The sequence below is a fragment of the Octopus sinensis genome, linkage group LG17, assembly GCF_006345805.1.
Source record: "Octopus sinensis linkage group LG17, ASM634580v1, whole genome shotgun sequence".
In the NCBI taxonomy this organism is placed as follows: domain Eukaryota; kingdom Metazoa; phylum Mollusca; class Cephalopoda; order Octopoda; family Octopodidae; genus Octopus; species Octopus sinensis.
In genome coordinates, this window is record NC_043013.1 from 23,081,431 (window position 1) to 23,101,927 (window position 20,497).

General features: G+C 37.6%; 1 protein-coding gene across 5 annotated transcripts in view; it reads right to left on the reverse strand.

Annotated features, from left to right (window-relative positions):
- The window catches only part of LOC115220795 (integrator complex subunit 3), a 59,974-nt gene that overhangs the window by 3,055 nt on the left and 36,422 nt on the right, over positions 1-20,497 (reverse strand). For all 5 annotated transcript variants that reach the window (XR_005002655.1, XM_036510429.1, XM_029790938.2 and 2 more), the window contains exons 13-28: positions 18,527-18,606; positions 17,068-17,159; positions 16,858-16,949; positions 15,261-15,389; positions 14,949-15,081; positions 13,236-13,293; positions 12,800-12,903; positions 10,153-10,197; positions 8,702-8,821; positions 7,216-7,309; positions 5,590-5,649; positions 3,947-4,015; positions 3,293-3,368; positions 1,919-2,032; positions 1,115-1,163; positions 215-382 (exon numbers count right to left, since the gene is read on the reverse strand). Coding sequence is in view for 4 of the 5 variants with exons in the window: in XM_036510429.1 (XP_036366322.1) it covers positions 215-382; positions 1,115-1,163; positions 1,919-2,032; positions 3,293-3,368; positions 3,947-4,015; positions 5,590-5,649; positions 7,216-7,309; positions 8,702-8,821; positions 10,153-10,197; positions 12,800-12,903; positions 13,236-13,293; positions 14,949-15,081; positions 15,261-15,389; positions 16,858-16,949; positions 17,068-17,159; positions 18,527-18,606 (1,483 nt within the window). In the remaining variant the exon portion in view is untranslated. The remainder of the gene's footprint in view (positions 1-214; positions 383-1,114; positions 1,164-1,918; positions 2,033-3,292; positions 3,369-3,946; positions 4,016-5,589; positions 5,650-7,215; positions 7,310-8,701; positions 8,822-10,152; positions 10,198-12,799; positions 12,904-13,235; positions 13,294-14,948; positions 15,082-15,260; positions 15,390-16,857; positions 16,950-17,067; positions 17,160-18,526; positions 18,607-20,497) is intronic.

Genomic DNA, 20,497 nt, shown 5'->3' on the forward strand with positions numbered 1-20,497 from the left:
AATCTACTTTTCTCTGCTAATAAATGGAATACTTACTTATTCTTTTAAACCTTTGTCCCGTATTTGTTTTTACAACTGGATACTCTACAGATTGCTCACCATTCCAATTGCAGGAGTATCATATAAGAACACAGATGACAAAAAAAATAAAACTAAAACAATTCTCAAAGACTTTTTTGAACATAAATGAGATAAACTTAGAGGAACTGGTTACCTCTGCCGCTTCTTTGGTGTGCTGTTTGATTTGGCCAGAAGGTTGTAGAGCAACTCTGCCAGCCGGTCCTCATATTCATGAGCCCAATTCTTCATAACAGACACCGTAAACAAATCCTGCTTCTTGTATTCTCGGCACATTAATGGTCGCAACAACTCGGCAGTTGGGCTGCAAGCAACAAGTAATACGTTCCCCTTATTTTACAGTTCATAGCACAGGTACTCAAGCAAACATAACCATACATACACCCATAGGGACTCAAGTGCACCCATATACATACACCTGCAGACAAATATACTAGCTGACACGTCATCACACACATATTCAGACAAGGATAAGCAAACCATACAAGCATTTCCATCAGCAGGCATCGTATACAGACTTAAGGCCATACATAAATACATACACAAACACACACTGATGTATACAGATACATAAACACAAAGCCTGAAATAATGCTTTATAACAACATAGAAACTAAATAACAGACACACTTAAACACAGATCACCAGCATCAAGCTTATAACCATAACTATTATCACCACTACCACCACCATCATCATCATCATCCACCTGATTGTTTTCAGTAATTTTTAGATCTTTTGTGATAGTAAAAAACAATGACTATAGTAGAAGGAGACAGTGTAATATCAATAATGATGTCAATGGTGAAGGTCAAGGGAATTGGTCAAAATGTTTGTGGGTTAAGGGGCGGGGGGTGATGATTCTACTGAGAGAATTGGACTCAAAGTAATGCTAATCATGGAGATCATCATCATCATCATTGTTTAATATCAGCTTTCCATGCTGGCATGGGTTGGACAGTTTAACTGAGGTCTGGCAAGCCAAGAGGCTGCACCAGGCTCCAATCTGAATAAGAAATCTCTCAGCTTGACTTACCATTCCTGTTTCAGCAAAATCATGATACTGGCAAGTGCTTCTGAATGAGCTGTACAAAGAAACAAACATCATACATACATTATATACTATTATTATTATCATTATTATTATTATCATCATCATTATTATCATTATCATTATTATTATTATTATTATTGTATTCAGCAGAAGCCACAAAGTGAGTCGAGGGCTGAGAGTTTTGTGCCTTGCTGCTTATTAAAGGTTTTGGTAAGTACCAATGCACAAAATCTTCGGTCCTTGAGTTCCTTTGGAACTGCTCCCAATACGTGAACAACTTCTAGAAACAAGTGGGTCTTGCTTTCCAATCTTCCAATTCACAAGTTTAAATCTTTCAAGAATTTTTTGCGACAAAAAAAAAAAGAAATAAAACTATTTTTTAATGATTTTTTTGAAATTTGCCCTTAACTCATTGTCTGCTTCCCAAAAATAATGAGGAACAGAGAAGAGAATCAGGGAAAAAAAAAACCCACATGTGAGTCATTCACATGTGGGATCTCTAATTATGAGAGGTAATTGTTGTCTTTAATGGCAGGAGAGTGCTTATTGGCGGGGGGAGGGGGTGCACGTGTATGTGTGAGTATGCATGCGTATATAGTGTGCACATGTATATTTGCATGTGTGTGTGTGTCCATGTATGTTTATGTGTGTATGTATAGGAGTTACAGACAGTGTGTTTGTGTGTGGGAGAATATTTGGTAGGTGAGAAAGGAGGGTCTGTAAGTGTGTGTGTGTGTGTGTGTGTGCATGCATTTTTGAATTTCCCAATTAACAAGTCACACTTACTGCAAAATTCCAGCTTTGGCAATACCGGCATGATATGTTCCACGGGTATACTATGAGCTGTGATTAGCTGCCACAGGAAATATTGTTCAATGGTTTCCCATTCCAAACTGGCATCTGGTGGATGAGAAATGGATGGAGAGGTAAAATAAAAAAATTAGCCACAAAACAACAGAAATATGTTCTGAACTGAGCAGACAACATTGTCTGAGAACAAGAATCAAAAAGAGCATCAGGTATAAAGTAAATGTGGATCTCAGAAACTAGTGCCCCTTATTGACCCCCATCCACTCGGAAGATCTCTTCAAAGGCATTACCGAACACTCATAAATTACATACTGCTCCTACTGCTTACAACAGTAAGATGTACCAGTTCATAGATGGACTTAGCCAACAAGAGACATGCAGAATCCCATACTCTGTCAAGTCAAAGACAGACAATTCAGCATTTGTTTTTCTTGTGGTGAATCTCTAAACCAAATTAACCAAAAGGAATTTATCTTTTCTCCAAACAATGACAGTAGAAAGAATTGAACTCAGTTACTGCAGGCTGGTGGAAATCTACTTTCCTTCAATAACCTGAGCTGCAGGAGTTCTTCTCTTCCTTACTTAAACCGTATATTCGCTGAGCAGTCTTGGCATAAGCGCCACCATCAACATTATTACTTTTGACATAGGGTAACAACATTACACAAGACATGACATCTCTTTACAATCTGATGGACACCGTCATTGAGACATAAATTACATACTGCTCCTACTGCTTACAACAGTAAGATGTACCAGTTCATAGATGGACTTAGCCAACAAGAGACATGCAGAATCCCATACTCTGTCAAGTCAAAGACAGACAATTCAGCATTTGTTTTTCTTGTGGTGAATCTCTAAACCAAATTAACCAAAAGGAATTTATCTTTTCTCCAACCAATGACAGTAGAAAGAATTGAACTCAGTTACTGCAGGCTGGTGGAAATCTACTTTCCTTCAATAACCTGAGCTGCAGGAGTTCTTCTCTTCCTTACTTAAACCGTATATTCGCTGAGCAGTCTTGGCATAAGCGCCACCATCAACATTATTACTTTTGACATAGGGTAACAACATTACACAAGACATGACATCTCTTTACAATCTGATGGACACCGTCATTGAGAGTTGAGTATCTTAACCAAGGACATGGAAGGTGAACCAACAAAGCTTTCATTGATTGGCTGACACCTGACAAACAAATGAATATTCTCAATGAAATCGGGTAACAAAAAGAAAAGAAAAAAATGAGAAAATAAACCAAACAACAAAAGAAAACAAAGAAGAGTAAAGAAAAACGAACGAAAATGATAATAAAATAAGAAAAACAAAAAGGGAAAGTAAAGAACTTACTGAGGACGTAGAGGAAGGAATCTTTGCGGAACATAATCAAGTGACCTTGGAGAATTTGACAAATGAGATCCTGCAACTGGAAATGATAAAGAATAATAAATAGGAGAGGATTATTGTTAATTGATATGGATACTAGTGTATTACTGGTACTTCATACAGTGACTGTAGATGAGATGAAGAATGGCAGAGACAACGCCTCGGCAACAAAAACATAACAACAATACAGTCTGTTGTAGTACAATCGAAGACTAACAACAGTACAGCCAGGTGTATGTGACATCGTGTATACACGATGTACGAGAACAATTAAAGTAAGTATATCTACGTGTATACCTATTTCTTTACTACCCACAAGGGGCTAAACACAGAGGGGACAAACAAACGGATTAAGTCGATTACATCGACCCCAGTGCGTAACTGGTACTTAATTTATCGACCCCGAAAGGATGAAAGGCAAAGTCGACCTCGGCGGAATTTGAACTCAGAATGTAACGGCAGACGAAATATGGCTACGCATTTCGCCCGGTGTGCTAACGTTTCTGCCAGCTCGCCGCCTTTTTTTATATCTACGTGTATACCATACTAGTGATAGACTAATAACAACAGCAAGGATTACAACTAATATGAGAAGGTGAAGAGAGAAAGTGAACTCACCTGAACAGCATCTATACAAGAAACTATCATCTGCAGCAGTTCTGTATTACCAATGACAATGTTTGGGAACTGAGAAGGAATCAAAGAAGAAGCATTAGATGAAAATCCAAACAACTGCTTCTCTCAAACTTAAAACAAGAGATTCAATGATTATTAAACTGGCCCTAGTATTTTACAGGAACTTTAGTGACTCTGAAAGTTGTCCTTGATAAAAATTTGAAGTTAAACTGTAAAGAACTGAAACAAACAGGAGATATTTTGTTTGCCATGCAAAGAATTTGGCTAAACAATCACCATTTTACCATTTTTAAATCCCACAACAAGAGATATTCAGCAACAGTACTTTGATTGTTTGCCAACATAACATGGCAGTCCTAGTTTAGGACGAATGTTGCTGTAATTTAGCCCCAGGAGACATTGTCTCCAGCTGGCTATACGACACGATCTGTGTCTTTATATTTTCGAACAAGAGAATCTATATTGTTTTGAACTGAGTGGGGGTGCTAGATTCCCTTGTTCGAGAATATAAGGACACAGATCATGTCGTGTAGCAAATTGGAGACAATGTCTCCTGAGGCTAAATTACAGCAACATTCATCCTAAACCAGGACTGCCGTGTTATGTTGGCAAATAATCTTTACTCCAAACCACCGTTTTGTTCTTTATAATAATAATAGTTTCAAATTTTGGCACATGGCTAGCAATTTCAAGGGAAGAGGTAAGTCAATTATATCAACCCCAGTGCACAACTGGTACTTCTTTTATTAACCCTGAAAGAATGAAAAACAATGTTGATCTCAGCAGAATTTGAACTCAGAACGTCAAGAAAATGAAATGCTACTCAGTATTTGGCCCAGCATGCTAACAATTCTGCCAGCTCAGTGCCTTGTTATCTATAACAATAATACATTAAGAATTGGATGCAATCAGCTGAGTCAGTCCTGGAAGATTGATGACAATTTCTTTATCAAACCAAGACGAGCAAAAGACCAAAGTTGGTTTTAATGAAATTTGAATTCAGAATACATCATAACCATAATACCGTACATGAAGTGTTTAGTATGGCCGTGACATTTCTACCGACTACAGACATAGGCTGGAGCCAAATCAGTGATTGCAGTTCCCTATGCCACTTGTTTCTGCTCTCTTAGAATAACTCACACACACCATTACAACGTCACAGTCAAATGCTATTTGCTTATCACCGAAGTACAATGCCACCAACTGCCCTCCCCCTCATTAAATGACATCCTATGCAAGTACCTGCTTGATTTACTTTCCACTTTTTAGCTAACCTGAGTCCCACAATGAAGACAGGACCGTGCCCAGTGGCCATTCAAGCTTCCTTTCAGTGAGATTATAATGATTGTTGTCAGTGTGATTGATGCTCGGTTTGAAATGTTGCAGTTTAATGGTTGATGCAAACAAAAACAAGAGCAGGAAGAGTTTCAGGGGCCTGTCATAGCACAGAAGGATCAACGCTTTAGTACAGAAACAAACACGTACAAGAGATGTAGCAAGGGAGTTCAGCTGGGGATGGCATAGGGTTTATCGAGTTCTGAAGACCCATATCAACGTGTAGTGCCATGGACAGGAAGTTCAGAAAGAAAACCCGTGAAAAAATAAACATGAAACCAACTTACATGTGTATAAATGTCCGGTAACAGATATGTAAATAACCTCACATCGTCTTCTTGACAGATCTAAACAAAAGGAGAAAAAAATTGATGTAATTGGGTGGGGGGCTGGTTTCTTTTTGGGTTTTTTTTTTTTTTTTTTTTTTTTTTTTCAATTTCAAAAACAACTGAATAACAGAAAAAAATAAAACTTAGTCTCAACCGGTAAATCTTGTCCCCCAAAACTGTGTCTGCTTTCCTTCTTCCATCCTACAAAGCATTATCATCTGCAATTAGCCTCACCAGTTTCTCTATAACTTGCAGATGTCATGGGATTGGAACCAGGAACATAGCAACAGAACATACCGTCAAGGCTTTTAGTGATTTTTGCAGAATAACAATCAGAATGGTGACACTTCCATTGCAGACTTGGCTCTTGGGTACCTTCAGCAGAACCATTCTATCGTAAGAATCCAGTTTGCCTGCCTTCCTTTCTTCTGCCAGTTTTGGAAGATCTACAGAAATGGTGTGTGCAGCCCTTACTCTTCTAAAAAAAATTTCTACAAGTATCTCTTGATTCTTTCCTATCTACTCCTACAAACACTTTAGTGTTTGTTTAAACTAACCATATTTGGCCCAAATATTCTACATGGTCAAACTGACCAAATGCAGCCTCACAAACTTACCTGACAATGTCATTCTAAAAATAAACAATCACATCATCAAAATCTCAAAACTACAAGATTATGCAAAACTAATTCAAAACATTGCGAATACCTAAGTTTTCCTTTTGTCAAGGTAATCTGATTGCAAATGATTTGAATATTAGTTTGCATCTAAAAAAAAAAAGCCACTGGTTGCTGACAACTTTTTAAAATATTTAATAGAATCCAACTTGCATCAACCTAATGAAATAAGCATGATGTTTGATGCCGTCCTTGAGCAAGGAATTGAGGCAATTTTACTCAAGCAGATCTGTGGTGCTGGTGATGCTGGTCACACTAATACAACCAGATGCTACTCGCTTTTGACCTTTCTTAATTGGTTAGATGTACACATATGGTGCAAACAGAGGATCTGGAGGGAAATTGTTATTGCCTAGTCAAACTACATGATTTCTGATGATATATCATCATCATCATCATCATCATCATCGTTTAGCGTCCGTTTTCCATGCTAGCATGGGTTGGATGGTTCAACTGGGGTCTGTGAAGCCGGAAAGCTTCATCAGGCCTAATCAGATCTGGCAGTGTTTCTACGGCTGGATGCCCTTCCTAACGCCAACCACTCCGTGAGTGCAGTGGGTGCTTTTTACGTGCCACCCACACAGGTGCCAGACAGAGCTGGCAAACGGCCACGAATGGATGGTGCTTTTTATGTGCCACCAGCACAGGGGACAGGCAAGGCTGGCAACGGACACGAACGGATGGTGCTTTTTACGTGCCACCGGCACAAGGCCAGTCGGGGCGGCGCTGGCAACGGTCATATAATTAAATAATTTACAAAAATAGATTAATTGGTTACCATTATGGAGTGGAGAAGAATAGCAATGTAAAAAATATACACTAAACAATTATTTAGAAATTCAGAATAATAATTTCAGTTAAAAACTGACAAAAAAAAAACAAAAAAAAAAAGCTAAGTAATATTTACCCGTAAATCATTCATTAGGCAGGATTCCAAATCTTTTCCATCTAAACTCTTACAGAAATCACGATAACTGGACATTTTGTCATCATTGACTTTACTGAAAATATAAAAAAATTAAAGCAAAATGTAATGACTACCATTATTTAACTTTGCCCCTTTGGTACGTGTGGCTGTCCTGTCTGAACTAAACCAATCAATGCCTTCTCGGTCTCATTCAGACTGCAATTTATTAACATCTCTCTCTCTCTCTCTCTCTCTCTCTCTCTCTCTCTCTCTCTCTCTCTCATTCCATTTATCTATTCTTCCAACCACATTCAAAATAAATCACTCAACTCCAACTTTAGTAACCATCATCTATTTGCAAACACAAGTGGAATGATTAAATGGGTAGTAATTTGTAGGTTCCGAGTTCAAATCCACTGCAGGTGTATTGTAGTATATATGGGCAGTATACTTAATTCTACATGCCTCAGTCTATCTTTATAAAATTTCACCTGGATAAATCCGTACTCCACCCAAGGGAAAATTTCTCTCTCACAAACTGAATGCTGTGAAACGAAAGCTAAACACTGGCACAGTAAAGCCCTCCAGAGATAAGAAGACAGGCGTTTCTCACACAATATCTCTGCATGACACCTATTGTATAGTAAGAGTAGTGAGTCACTGGGTGAGTAGTGAGTATTTCTACCACCAGAAACACTACATAACACCAGTGCAAGTAACAGAAGCCAACATCCAAATAATAAAGTCAGTTACATCTCAGTATTTTAATAACTGGTCACATAATTAAAATGTGTTGCAATATACAAGACTACTACTATCAAAGTCATTGCTTAGTAAGCTCTGGCCTAGAAACACTGTGTCACTAAGTTGTTCACCAAGCTGAAGATGGAGATCACACTAAAAAGACAAGCTAAGATCCAAATTTAAGAAGCAAAAATTACTATGCCGCACCATTTTAACCTTGCCAAAAAAAAATACTTAAAATGATATTAAAAAAGATATATTGTATCAATATGCAAAGACTATTTGCCTCAATGACTTAATTTGTAAAACTGAAAAAAAAAACTAATACCAAGGTTAAGTTTACAGTGTGTAAATGGTTAAGTTGTTACCAGATAAACCAGTTGAGAGGTTAACAGCTCACATACTGCCACCTGCATATCATTGCATCACTGGCCAAGACTATTAAATCTTAAATGGCCCAGTCCACCAAGCTGTAAAAAGGCACATCACAATATGCAAAAGAAGTATTGAAAAATTGACAAGAGTTTTGCTAAGCTGAGTTCAACTTGTGCTACAAGTGTAGCTTAGAGAAGGACAGGAGTTGTTGGTTCCAGATAGAAAAACATTTCTTGAAAAACCAAAAATGAAAGTGAAAGAATTATTAGATCCTTACAAAAATAAAAGTAAATAGAAGTCAGGAAAAAAAAAAAACAACAGACAACAAAAACATTAGCGTTCATAAAGCTAAATTCTTCATCCTTACCTTACTTTTAGGAAATAGAGCATGTGATAACCTATATGGGGCTGTTTCTGGTACATTTCATCCATCAGGAACAATAATGGCTGTCGAATAGGATCCTCTTCAGCAGTAGAACAGAAGTTTCTGGAAGGAAACAAAATACAATGCATGAGACAACATAACAGAATTGAGAGACAATTGAAAGAAAAACAAAAGCAAGAATTTAAGACATTGTGACGGATCGTTTGAGATGATGGGGAAGTGAATCACTAATTCCCTTTTGATTTCTACTTGACAGTCATTCAGTTCTATATTTAAGAGATGAGGAATTATGTACATTATTTACATTATTTACATTTGACGGATATTTGTCATCTCGTTTGTTGTTAGAACAACGTTTCGGCTGATATACCCTCCAACCTTCATCACCGGAAAATACAAAAACTAAAAGAAGCAGCACATATGCTAGGACACAACAACCTCCTAAGCAGACCAAGTGCAGATATGAGCAGCATATGGGAACCGGTATTAAGGAAGGATAGGCGAATATTAGATTTATAAGCCCTAAAATTCACTCCATAATTGCTCGCGGACATATGGCATAGTGGTTAAGAGTGCGGGCTACTAACCCCAAGATTCCAAGTTTGATTCCAAGCAGTGACCTGAGCAATAGCAATAATAATATTGAAAAAGGCCTTAGGAACGAGAACTCAGGTTCAAAATTTCCCCAGACACCTGAAGAAGGCTGGAGGGTGTATCAGCTGAAACGTCGTGTTAATAACAAACAAGATGAGGACAAATATCCGTCAAATGTAAATAATGTAAATAATTTACATTCGTTATTATACCCATGGCTGTACCTGTGGGATTTGAACAAATTATTTTCAGATATTTATCTTTAATTATCACTAAACACTCAACTGTGAAGTAGGAACAGAACCTGCTTTCTGTTCAGTCAAACTGGAGTTGGCAGAGTTAGCACATAAAAACTTAATTCTGTTATAGGATTGTAGGACTAACATCACTTCAGTATCGTTGACCAATTTATAGCTTTGAGGTTGGGCAGCAGATCTCATCTGGCATCCCTGGTTAACATCACCAACTGGTTCTTGCAGGCTTTAAACGGAATTATCATTTTGCTGTAAATATTCAGACTTGGTCTCCATGGTAACAACAACTCAGTATCTTCGTGCAATACTTCCCCCCACATAAAAACCCACGAGTTAGACTTTCTTCTTACGTTTTCCATCAACAATTTCAAAGGTCCTATAAAGATCCCAAAAGCTGACCTTTCTCCCCAGACTAAAACATAAAAGTTAACAAAAACTATAAATAAAAAAAAAAGAAATAATAATTCCTAAATAAAGAGACAAGGAACATTTTTGGGTGAAAGTAAAATTTTCAAAGCCAGCAACTCACCTGGATTTCAAGTGGGTTACAAAGTAAGTATTAAAAGCAAACCAGTATTTACCTACCTAAATATCACAAATAGTGGTGTTCCTATAGAATCTTCAATGGACCTGAATAAGAAATGAATAAGTCACAGTAATAATAATAATTCATAAAAGTGATACAGAGCCTATAACATGGTATAGTTGAGGGGATCAAGTCCACCACATGACTGGTTTATTTTGCTGACCCTTGAAGGGTGAAAGGGAAAAAGAAGACAGGTAAATGAAACAAGGAGCTTGACTGATTCTGCCATCAACTACTGTAATGATAACCCTTTCTACTAAAGGCACAAGGCCTGAAATTTGGGGGAGGGGCCCAGTTGATTACATCGGCCCCAGTATTCAACTGGTACTTAATTTATCGACCCCGAAAGGATGAAGGCAAAGTCGACCTTGGCGGAATTTGAACTCAGACCGTATCGAAAGGTGAAATACTGCTAAGCATTTCGTCCAGTTCACCACCTTAATAATATCATCATCATCATCATCATCGTTTAACATCTGCTTTCCATGCTGACATGGGCTGGACAGTCTGACTGAGGACTGGCAAACCAGAAGGCTGCACCAGTTTCCAATCTGACCCGGAAAAGTTTCTACAGCTGGATGCCCTTCCTAATGCCAACCACTCTGAGAGTATAGTGGGTGCTTTTACGTGCCACCAACACATGTGCCAGTAAGGCAACGCCGGCAATGATCACGCTCGAATGGTGCTTTTTTACGTGCCACCAGCACAGGAGCCAGTCAGTGGCCCTGGCAATGATCATGCTCGGATGTGTTTTTAACATTCCACTGGCACGAATGCCAATCAGGTGGTACTGTCATCGGCCACGTCAGCAATTTTGATTTCACTTGCCTCAACAGGTCTTCGCAAGCAAATTTTATTGTCCAAATGAATGAAGGTTACTCATAAGTGGACTGGTTATACACCACTGGCATAGGCCACAGGTTATGGTCTCACTTGGCTTTCCGGGTCTTCTCAAGCACAACTTATCTCCAAAGGTCTCAGACATTAGTCATTGTCTATAATAATAATCATGTCTACTAGATGCACAAAGCACTGAATTTCAGGGAAGGGGGTCTTGTTGATTTCATTGATCCCAGTACTTGATTGCTATTTATTTTATCGACCACGAAAGGATGAAAGGTAAAGTCAGCCTGAGTGGAATTTGAACTCAAAATGCGAAGACAGACAAAATGCTGCAGAATTTTGTCCAGTCTGCTTGTTTCTGCTAGTTCACTGCCTCACAGTAGTAGTAGTAGTAGTAGTATTTATTTCATCAACCCTGAGAGGATGAAAGGCAAGGTTCACTTCAGCAGAATTTGAACTCAGAACGTAGAGGTATATGAAAAGTCATTTTACCTGGTGTGCTAATGATTCTGTCAACTCACTACCTTAATAATAACAATAATAATAACCCTTTCTACTCTAGGCACAAAGCCAGAAATTTGATGGAGGTTGCCAGTTGATTACGTTGACCCCAGTAGTCAACTGGTATTTTTTTTATCAACCTTGAAAGTCAACTTCAGCAGAATTTGAACTCAGGATGCAAACAGACAAAATGCTGCAAAGCATTTTGCCCAGCGGGCTAACAATTCTGCTGCCCACCACCTTAAGGTCTTAACTAAATATTGGCTACAAATTTTGGCACAAGGCCAGCAATTTTATTGGGGAGGGGGAGTCAATTACATCAACCCCCAGTACTCGACTGGTACTTATTTTATCTATCACAAAAGGATGAATGGCAAAGTCAACCTCAACGGACGAAATGCCAATAAGCATTTTGCCCAGTGTAGTATCAATTCTGAAAGCTCGCCGCCTTAAGGTTTTTAACCAAATATTGCAAGACATTTTGTCTGCTGCTCACAAAGATTCTGCTAATCTAGCAATTATAATGCTAGCATAAAGAAATTGTTAAAACTTTAACCAATTCCTGAACAAAGAAAATTCATTTTATATTGTCATATTCAATAAGGTTTTCTTTTTAAAATTATAAAGGGCATGGGGCTTGCGCCCTCACTCTGAAACCAGTTTTGGAGCAAATAAATTAATTAGAGTTGGTGGCCAGCTATGAGACTCAAACTCACATCCCCATGATTACACTTCGCGGTGCTCTGACCTTTAACCCTTTAGTGTTCAGATTATTCTATCAAACATAATGCTTATTGGTTCACATTGATTTGAATTAATCATGCATTATCTCATATCTTCAAGATCTTGATGGTGTAATTACTTAATGTAGAATAACATTGTAGGGTAGGTGTGAGAGCCTGGATCTGGTCAGTTTGAACATAAAACAGATTAGCTATTTTGGCCGGATATGGCCGGTTTAAATACTAAAGGGTTAAGCCCTCACCACAAATTCTTCTGCAAATTTAAGATATATAGAAATCTCGCTTTATGAGGCGCTATCATACATTAAATTCAGATTACGATGAATGCAAACAAACAAAGTTTGCTTCTGAAGCATGAGATGTCTTCAAAAATTCTGCAAAATATTCTATTCAGGTTATATTATTAGCATTATCCTGCATTTGAGAATTTTTAAAAAATCATTCAACTTTTAAGACATCTCAACGCTTCTAAAGCACACTTCGTTTGTTCGTTTACTTTCATCATAATTTGAATTTAAATTAATTAAAGTTTCTAGAATAGAAGTAATTTGTTACTTACTCTTCATCTACTTCCTGTGGAAATAAATTACTCATAAATAAATGGCCAAGGATTTGACACAAACATATAGCAAGTGTAGATGCCATGTCTTGGTCAAAATCTTCCTGAAAAAGGAAAAAATAAAAATAAATCAGTAAATAAGGGGATACATGTGTGTGTGTGTGTGTGTGTGTGTGTGTGTGTGTGTGTGTCTATATTATCCTTATCATCAATTAGTGATCCTTCAGTTGCTACACTTACATATATTCTCTTAGAGTTAAAAACCCCAAATTATTTTAGAATGTAATTCAAAGCTGAGGGAAAACTGTCTACTCAACCACAGATGTTTGAATACAGCAATTGTCTACAGAATTAAAAAAGGACATCTTAATCCAATTATATCTTCTTATACAGAATCAAACTTAACAAGTTCCATAAAGAGTAAAACATTACTTACATCTCGGAGAATATGTTGTACCAATTTGTCAATGATTTCACATTGGACTTCCTGATCACTGTAAAAGATAAACACAGGCACTGCAATATGTGGGAGGTTAAGAAACAAAAAAAAAGCATAAAACTGCATCACAAAAGGGGTCTAGGGGAAAAATCGTTTTCGACACTCTCCTCCCTCCCTGTCTATGTATGGTTCAGACAAATCTGAAAATTCATTCCTGATCGCTCTTAATATTATCATCATTGTTGTCATCAACTTTGTATCTGCTTTTTCTAACCAAGCATAGGTTTAACAGGTATGCAAATATACAGTTCCCTACGCATCTCACTTCTTATGCCCCTTTTATCATAGGAGAGATCTCACACTGTATAGCCCCGTGGCTCCTATAGACCCTTGGGACTCCAGTAAATCTTCCAAAAATTAACTGCCACCTCTGTCTCATATATATCCTCCAGCATCTAATGCAGGGTTAGGGGTTCTTAATGCAGGGTTCTTAACTGGGGTCCATGTAACCCGGGGGGGGGGGGAGCATATAAGATTTTTTTGTTAAAAATTATGTAAAACAAACTGGTTATACTTGTAGAATACACAAAATATTTTAACAAATTTATTTACACAATTGCTTGTAATATTCAATTCTAAAAGTATAAAGGGATTTTTTTACACATTGAATGGCTCTGAGGGTCCAGCAGAGTATAAAAGGAATCAAAGGGGCCCATGGGTGAAAAAGGGGTTGAGAAGCACCGAGTTAGAGGATAACCATACTACCACCACTACTCCCAACACTATAACCAATTGCTTCAATGGTATGACTCCTGAATGGTTTGTTTTGATACTAGCACAAAAGAGAAAAAGTCTTCAAGGCTCTGGGCCTATCATCATCATCATCATCAGTTAACGTCCACCTTTCTATGCCTGCATGGGTCAGACAGAATTTATGGAGGCAGAGTTTCTACGGTCAGATACCCTTCCTGTTGCCAAACCGTACTTGTTTCCAAGGCCAGACATGTTTACATCACAGACTGGAAATTAAGGACACCACTTGGGACAGTGATGCTCGTCTGGTCTGAAGCGATCACCTGATGTCAAAACCAGGCAATATTCACACACACACACTTATATGAGAGGCTTTTTTCAGTTTCAGTCAACCAAATCCACTCACAAGGCTTTGGTCAATGTGGGGCTGTAATAGAAAACATTTGTGATGCCACACAGTAGAACTGAACCCAGAACCATGTGGTTGGGCAGCAAACAGCTTAACCACACAGCCATGCACCCCACGGCCCTCATGCCTGTGCATATATACTGAAACTCAAGGCTCTGAAACTTGCAGCTTCATATATAAGTATGTCCACAATTATAAAAAACTGAAGAAGTGTTTGTAAAATTTAAACCACTCAATGGTAGGCTTTTAGGTTTTTGATTTATTTTTTAATTCAATTTTTTAATGCTTTTTACATTCCTTTTCAATAATGAGGCAAAAAACATGCAGAATTGTGTATTTTACCCAGGGGAACAACCAACAAAACTATTCATTTTGATATCTTTCTTTTTGTGTTACTCTGACCATCTCTGAAGAGGTTCAATTTTTGGAAGAAAAAAAAAAAGAGAGACAGACAGACAGAGATGACTAAAATGAAGTTGACCGAGATGCTAAGCGGTCGCACAACAACAAGTCACACAAACAGCAACTTTTAGTAAGAAGCTACATACGTTTCATTCTGCAGCTCAATAGTCAACTGTCGCAGTTCATGCTGAAGAAGTTGGATGTGTTCAGTGATATCAATTGGCTGGAATCGGGGGCCGTTTCTGAAAGGCTTTATCTTGGTGTCACCAACCAGCTTCCCTAAATTTAAAACAAAATACAAAACACAAAATCAATAAGACTACCCAGGAGTTACTAAAGAAATTCAAAATGACCGACAAGACTATAAAGACAAACTTAATACAGATGCAGTGAAACAGAACTACACTCATTAAACATTGCATGACTTTCGCAGATGATAATTAAAGAAAAGAACTGACCTAATGGAATGTCATCTTCATCATCACTAAACACTCCATCAGACAAGCTGCTCATCTCCACAATATGGTTCCCAGATTCACCAACATCAGCAGTGAGGTCTTTATTCACAGAAGCTTCTTCTTTGACAACTAAACAGAAATGATATTTGAAGTGATGATGGTGGTGGTGGTGGTGGTAAAAACAATAATAATAATAATAATGATAATAATAATCCTCTCTACAAAATGAACAAGGCCTGAAATTTGGGGAGAGAGGAACTAATCGATTACATTGACCCCAAAAGGATGAAAGGTAAAGTCTACCTCGGCAGGATTTGAACTTAGAACGTAGCAACAGGTGAAATACTGGTAAGTGTTTCGCCCAGAATGCTAACGATTCTGCCAGTTCGCCACCTTAAAAAATAATAATAATAATGCCTTCTAATTTTGGACACAACTACAAATTTATAGGGGAGAGGTGTAATCAAAATAACAGACCTTCAATGGTTTAGTAGCATATATTTTCTCAGTTTTTGTAGGATTTGAACTCACAATATAAAGTGACATCACTACATACAACAAAACAACATTTGCCCACACTTTACTCTTAACCTTTACTCCATAATCTTTTTCATTTTTTCTGTGTAGATCATTTTAAAGTGAAGCATCTTAAACTGAGACACTAAGTGTAGATGATGCTAACAACAACTGCTGACCTCATATCTGGTCCTAGAGTATCCCCATCAACTCCGTTATCTATAAACTTAATAATAATAAAAATCAAACACACAAAAGAGTAGAAATTTGTGGGGAAGGAAGAGTGGGTCAACAGCAGTCCCCATTTCTGCCCTCAGAGCAAGGGGACGGCAGAAGTAGCAGTACACCACTAATGCTTATTTTATTAAACCTCTGTAATCAGTTACTGAGAGTACATCCATAGTTAAGGTTGTTGAGTTTAACTCCATAGAAAAGTTGTTCACCATTTTTATAAAGGATAAAATGCTGTTTGCTATAAATCTGTAACAGGGTCAGAAAATAACTATTTGTAAATCTCACAACAAGAGATATTCAGCAACAGTACTTTGGGGTAAAGATTGTTTGCCAACATAACATGGCAGTCCTGGTTTAGGACGAATGTTTCTGTAATTTAGCCCCAGGAGACATCGTCTCCAGCTGGCTGTATGACACGATCTCTGTCCTTATATTCTCAAACAAGGGAATCTAGCACCCCCACTCAGCTCAAGACAATATAGAAGCCCTTGTTCAAAAATATAAGACACAGATTGCGTCATATAGCCAGCTGGAGACAATGTCTCCTGGGGCTAAATTACAGCAACATTCATCCTAAACCAGGAGTGCCACGTTATGTTGGCAAAAATTTTTACTGTAATAGAGTTGTTCACTGTTTCTCTGTAACAGAGTTGTTCACTGTTACTCTGTAACAAAGCCATTCACTGTATTTACTAACAGTATCGTTCACTGCATCTCTATAACAAGACCTTTCACTGTATCTCTGTAACAGAGCAGTTCATAGTATCTGTGTAACAGGGCCGTCCACTGGGTTTCTATAACTTGGTTGAAAACAAAAAAATGAATTAATAAACTAATGTAGACTTACTATCTGGAGAACAAAATTCAATGAAATTCTCTCTAATTAAAGCCCGGAGTTCTTTATCCAATTTGGGATTATCAAATAAAGGAGATAAAGACCTGAAAAGAAGAAAAAGACAAAACATTAACAATTTATAAAAGAATTAAACACCTTGCTTAGGCATAACAGCCCTGCTCACCATTATTGTCAAAGTGAAAACAGAGGAGGACTACTTACTGGAGAACCCGTTTCTCAAGAATTGATCGCAAAGAAGTGTAGATTCCTTGTCGTACTTGTACTGAGAGAGAAGGACAAAAATTGGGCATCACCTGCAACACACAGAAAAAAACAATGACAGCCTATATGTCCTCAACTCATTATTATTAAACAAAAGGAGTACCAGTGAAGTACTGGAGTCAATATAATCGATTAGCCCCCGCCCCCCTCCCCCAACATTTCTGGCCTTGCGCCTAGAGTAGAAAGGATTATTATTATTATTATTTTTAAGGTGGCAAAATTGCAGAATCGTTAGCAACATTTCATTTGTCATTATGTTCTGAGTTCAAATTCCACTTTGCCTTTCATCCTTTCAGGGGTCAATAAAAGAAGTACCAGTGAAACACTGGGGTTCAATGTAATCAACTAGACCCCTCCCCACAAAATTTCAGGCCCTTGTACCTTTAGTAGAAAGGATTATTATTATTATTATTATTATTATTATTATTATTATTACTACTACTACCACTACTACTACAATAAGAGTGAAATGTTAGAAATGGCGCAGCATCCAACAAGATGCCATGTGATAGAGCAGACCCAGCAAAATATGATGCAGGGAGTGAGATAGAAGAAACTTTAGTTATGTGCTTCCATGTTCCAGGTTTAAACCCTGCCATTTGTTTTGTCAGTCATCTTTCAGCATTCATCAAATAAATGTCAATCACGCATTTGGGATCAATTGAAGTCTATACCAAAATTGAAAAATCTCGGTTGATTTCTTCTTTACAGGATAGAATGGGAGAAGGGATTCTTGCCCAGAGAGCAGATAAGAGAATGGTAGCAAAAGTGGAAATAAACCATCTTGGAACCAGACAAGGGATGCCATTCAGCAAGGAATAGCAACCAATAGTCATCAAGCTTAAGGCTACGGGTGTCGCCATGACAAGCAGCATGGGGAATGTGCCATCTGATCAATAGAGATATATCTGCTGACCAAAGGCAATGTTCACATCAATACTGGACAGCCAAATCTTTCAAATCATAGTCAAGGTCATCCTAAAGTGTTTTACTGCAAACATTTATAGTCTCACTGACCATCAATGTTAGTGACCATTTTTAACCAAGCAAGCACAACCAGGTGATCATTTTTATTTTTTTTGTTTTTTTATTGGCAAATGACAAGTTTTTATTTGGGATCCAATCACTCCTCTGTATTGCTGCCTTTTATTTTAATAACCAAACTAAACTCAGAAAGCAAAGCCAACTGTGGCAATATTTTAACTCAGATTCTAGTTATGTCTCTACACTTTGTCTTCTATCTTCCTCTATTGGAAGTGGAAACAAACAAACAAACAAACAAACAAATAAATAAATAGCTATGATGGAGTTGATTCAATCACTTATATATAACCTTTACTCTTGACAAAAAAAGATTCTGTCCTCCTCTACCATCAAAGAGAGAAAGAAAAAGAATTACCCGACACATAAAATCTAAAAGAGTTGCTGTGATAACAGGGTGTGGCCGCATGGAATGGTACATGACAAGAATTGCTGGCTCTGAAATACAAGAACATGAAGTAGGTAAGTGAAAACATATGCACAAGGCATACACAGACAGATTGTTGTACACAGAGAGAGAGAGAGAGAGAGAGACAGACAGGCAGACAGACATGTCTTTTGACAAAAGACAAGGCTGTGTATATTCAGAAATAGAGTGTTGTGATTTTCATACTAGCAATGTGTGTGTGTGTGTGTGTGTGTGTGTGTGTGTGTGTGTGTGTGTGTGTGTGTGTGTGTGTGTGTGGTGTGTGGTGTGTGTGTGTGTGTGGTGTGTGTGTGTGTGTGTGTGAAGTGACCAGAAACCAAAACAAGCTTGTGGTCTTTGTTCACTTGAAGCATTCCACACACACACACACACACACACACCAGCACGCATCTACTTTCCATGTTTGCAGGAATGAGATTTTCAGTTTTGCTTTTTTTTTTTTTACAAAACTAATTTTTACATTTCAATGCTTTTCCTACAATCAACCACAAACTGGAACAAGTCTTGCACAGAAGAAGTACAAGGCAAAGATTTAAACATAAATCAATGGGTTTTTTTTTTTGTGGGGGGGGTTCCTTCATTATCTATTTTCATTTCTTGGTTTAGTGTGGAGGAATGGGCCGTACCAGCAGCCTTTAGAGGCCTGCCCAAGTCATTGAAATTAACTTGAGTCGTTAACACCACATCATTATACTTCAAAGCTACTTTGTGTGTGTTGTGTGTGTGTGTGTGTTTGTTTTAATTCAAAGGTAAGATGATTAGATATATCAGAAAAACAAGAGTAATTTATAGAGCATGGCTAAAAATAGTTTTTCAAATGAAAATTAATATATTACCTGAAGAAAAACTAGAAATTGAGAAAGAATAACAGTGGACACTCTCATTCAATACACACACATGTATGCCTGTGTGCATATATCTAGGGAGCGCTAGTCCCTGGCTTTGGGTAAAGGAAAATACAGGAGGATCACTTAATTGTGATTTTATTCAAAATATTCCCCTCTCAGATTCACACACTTATTGCAGTGGTCATTCAGTTTTTCTAAGACCTGTAAAAGACCTCCAGAAAGTTGGGCCTCCAACCAGGCTTTTCACGATATCCTTAAAGCCAGGAACTTTTCAATAGCCCCTTGTATGTGTGTGTGTACATATATATATATATATATGTACACACACCATTGGAGTGTTCCAAAGTTTTCACTCAAACTGCGAAATAATAGAAATATCCTGTCATCATATTATAATGAACTACAAAATTTGGAACATGTCTCATATAAATAGACAGACAGACAGATATAGAGAGAGACAGATAGATAGACAGAGAGAAAGAGAGAGGGGAAAAAGGAAACACATTTATATGTATACAGTGATTCAGAAGACTCTAGCATTTACATGATATATTTATATTTTCTGTTTTGTTACAATTTTGTTTTCATATTTCCAATATATCATTGGAGATAATATCCATATATATATATATATATATATTATATATATATATATATATATATATATATATAAATCTTACAAAAATATCATCAAAAGATGAAAAAATATTCATCGCCCTAAAAATGGTACTATCATTATCATCATATAATGATAATTTTGTTCAGTTGTCCAGGTGTACCTCGTTTAACTACCAAAGGTGGTTTGAGCTGCTGGCACTATAAATGCCATGATATTATTCTGGAATTGAATTCCTGAGCTTTGGCACTGAACAGAGAACTGAGACAAGTAGGGCAGAGAGTGCAATGAATTGCAAGATAAAGGCTGTGGTGAGGGAGACGGGGGGTGGGGGTGAGATATATATTAAGAAGGCGGCGAGCTGGCAGAAACGTTAGCACGTCGGGCGAAATGCTTTGCGGTATTTCGTCTGCCGCTACGTTCTGAGTTCAAATTCCG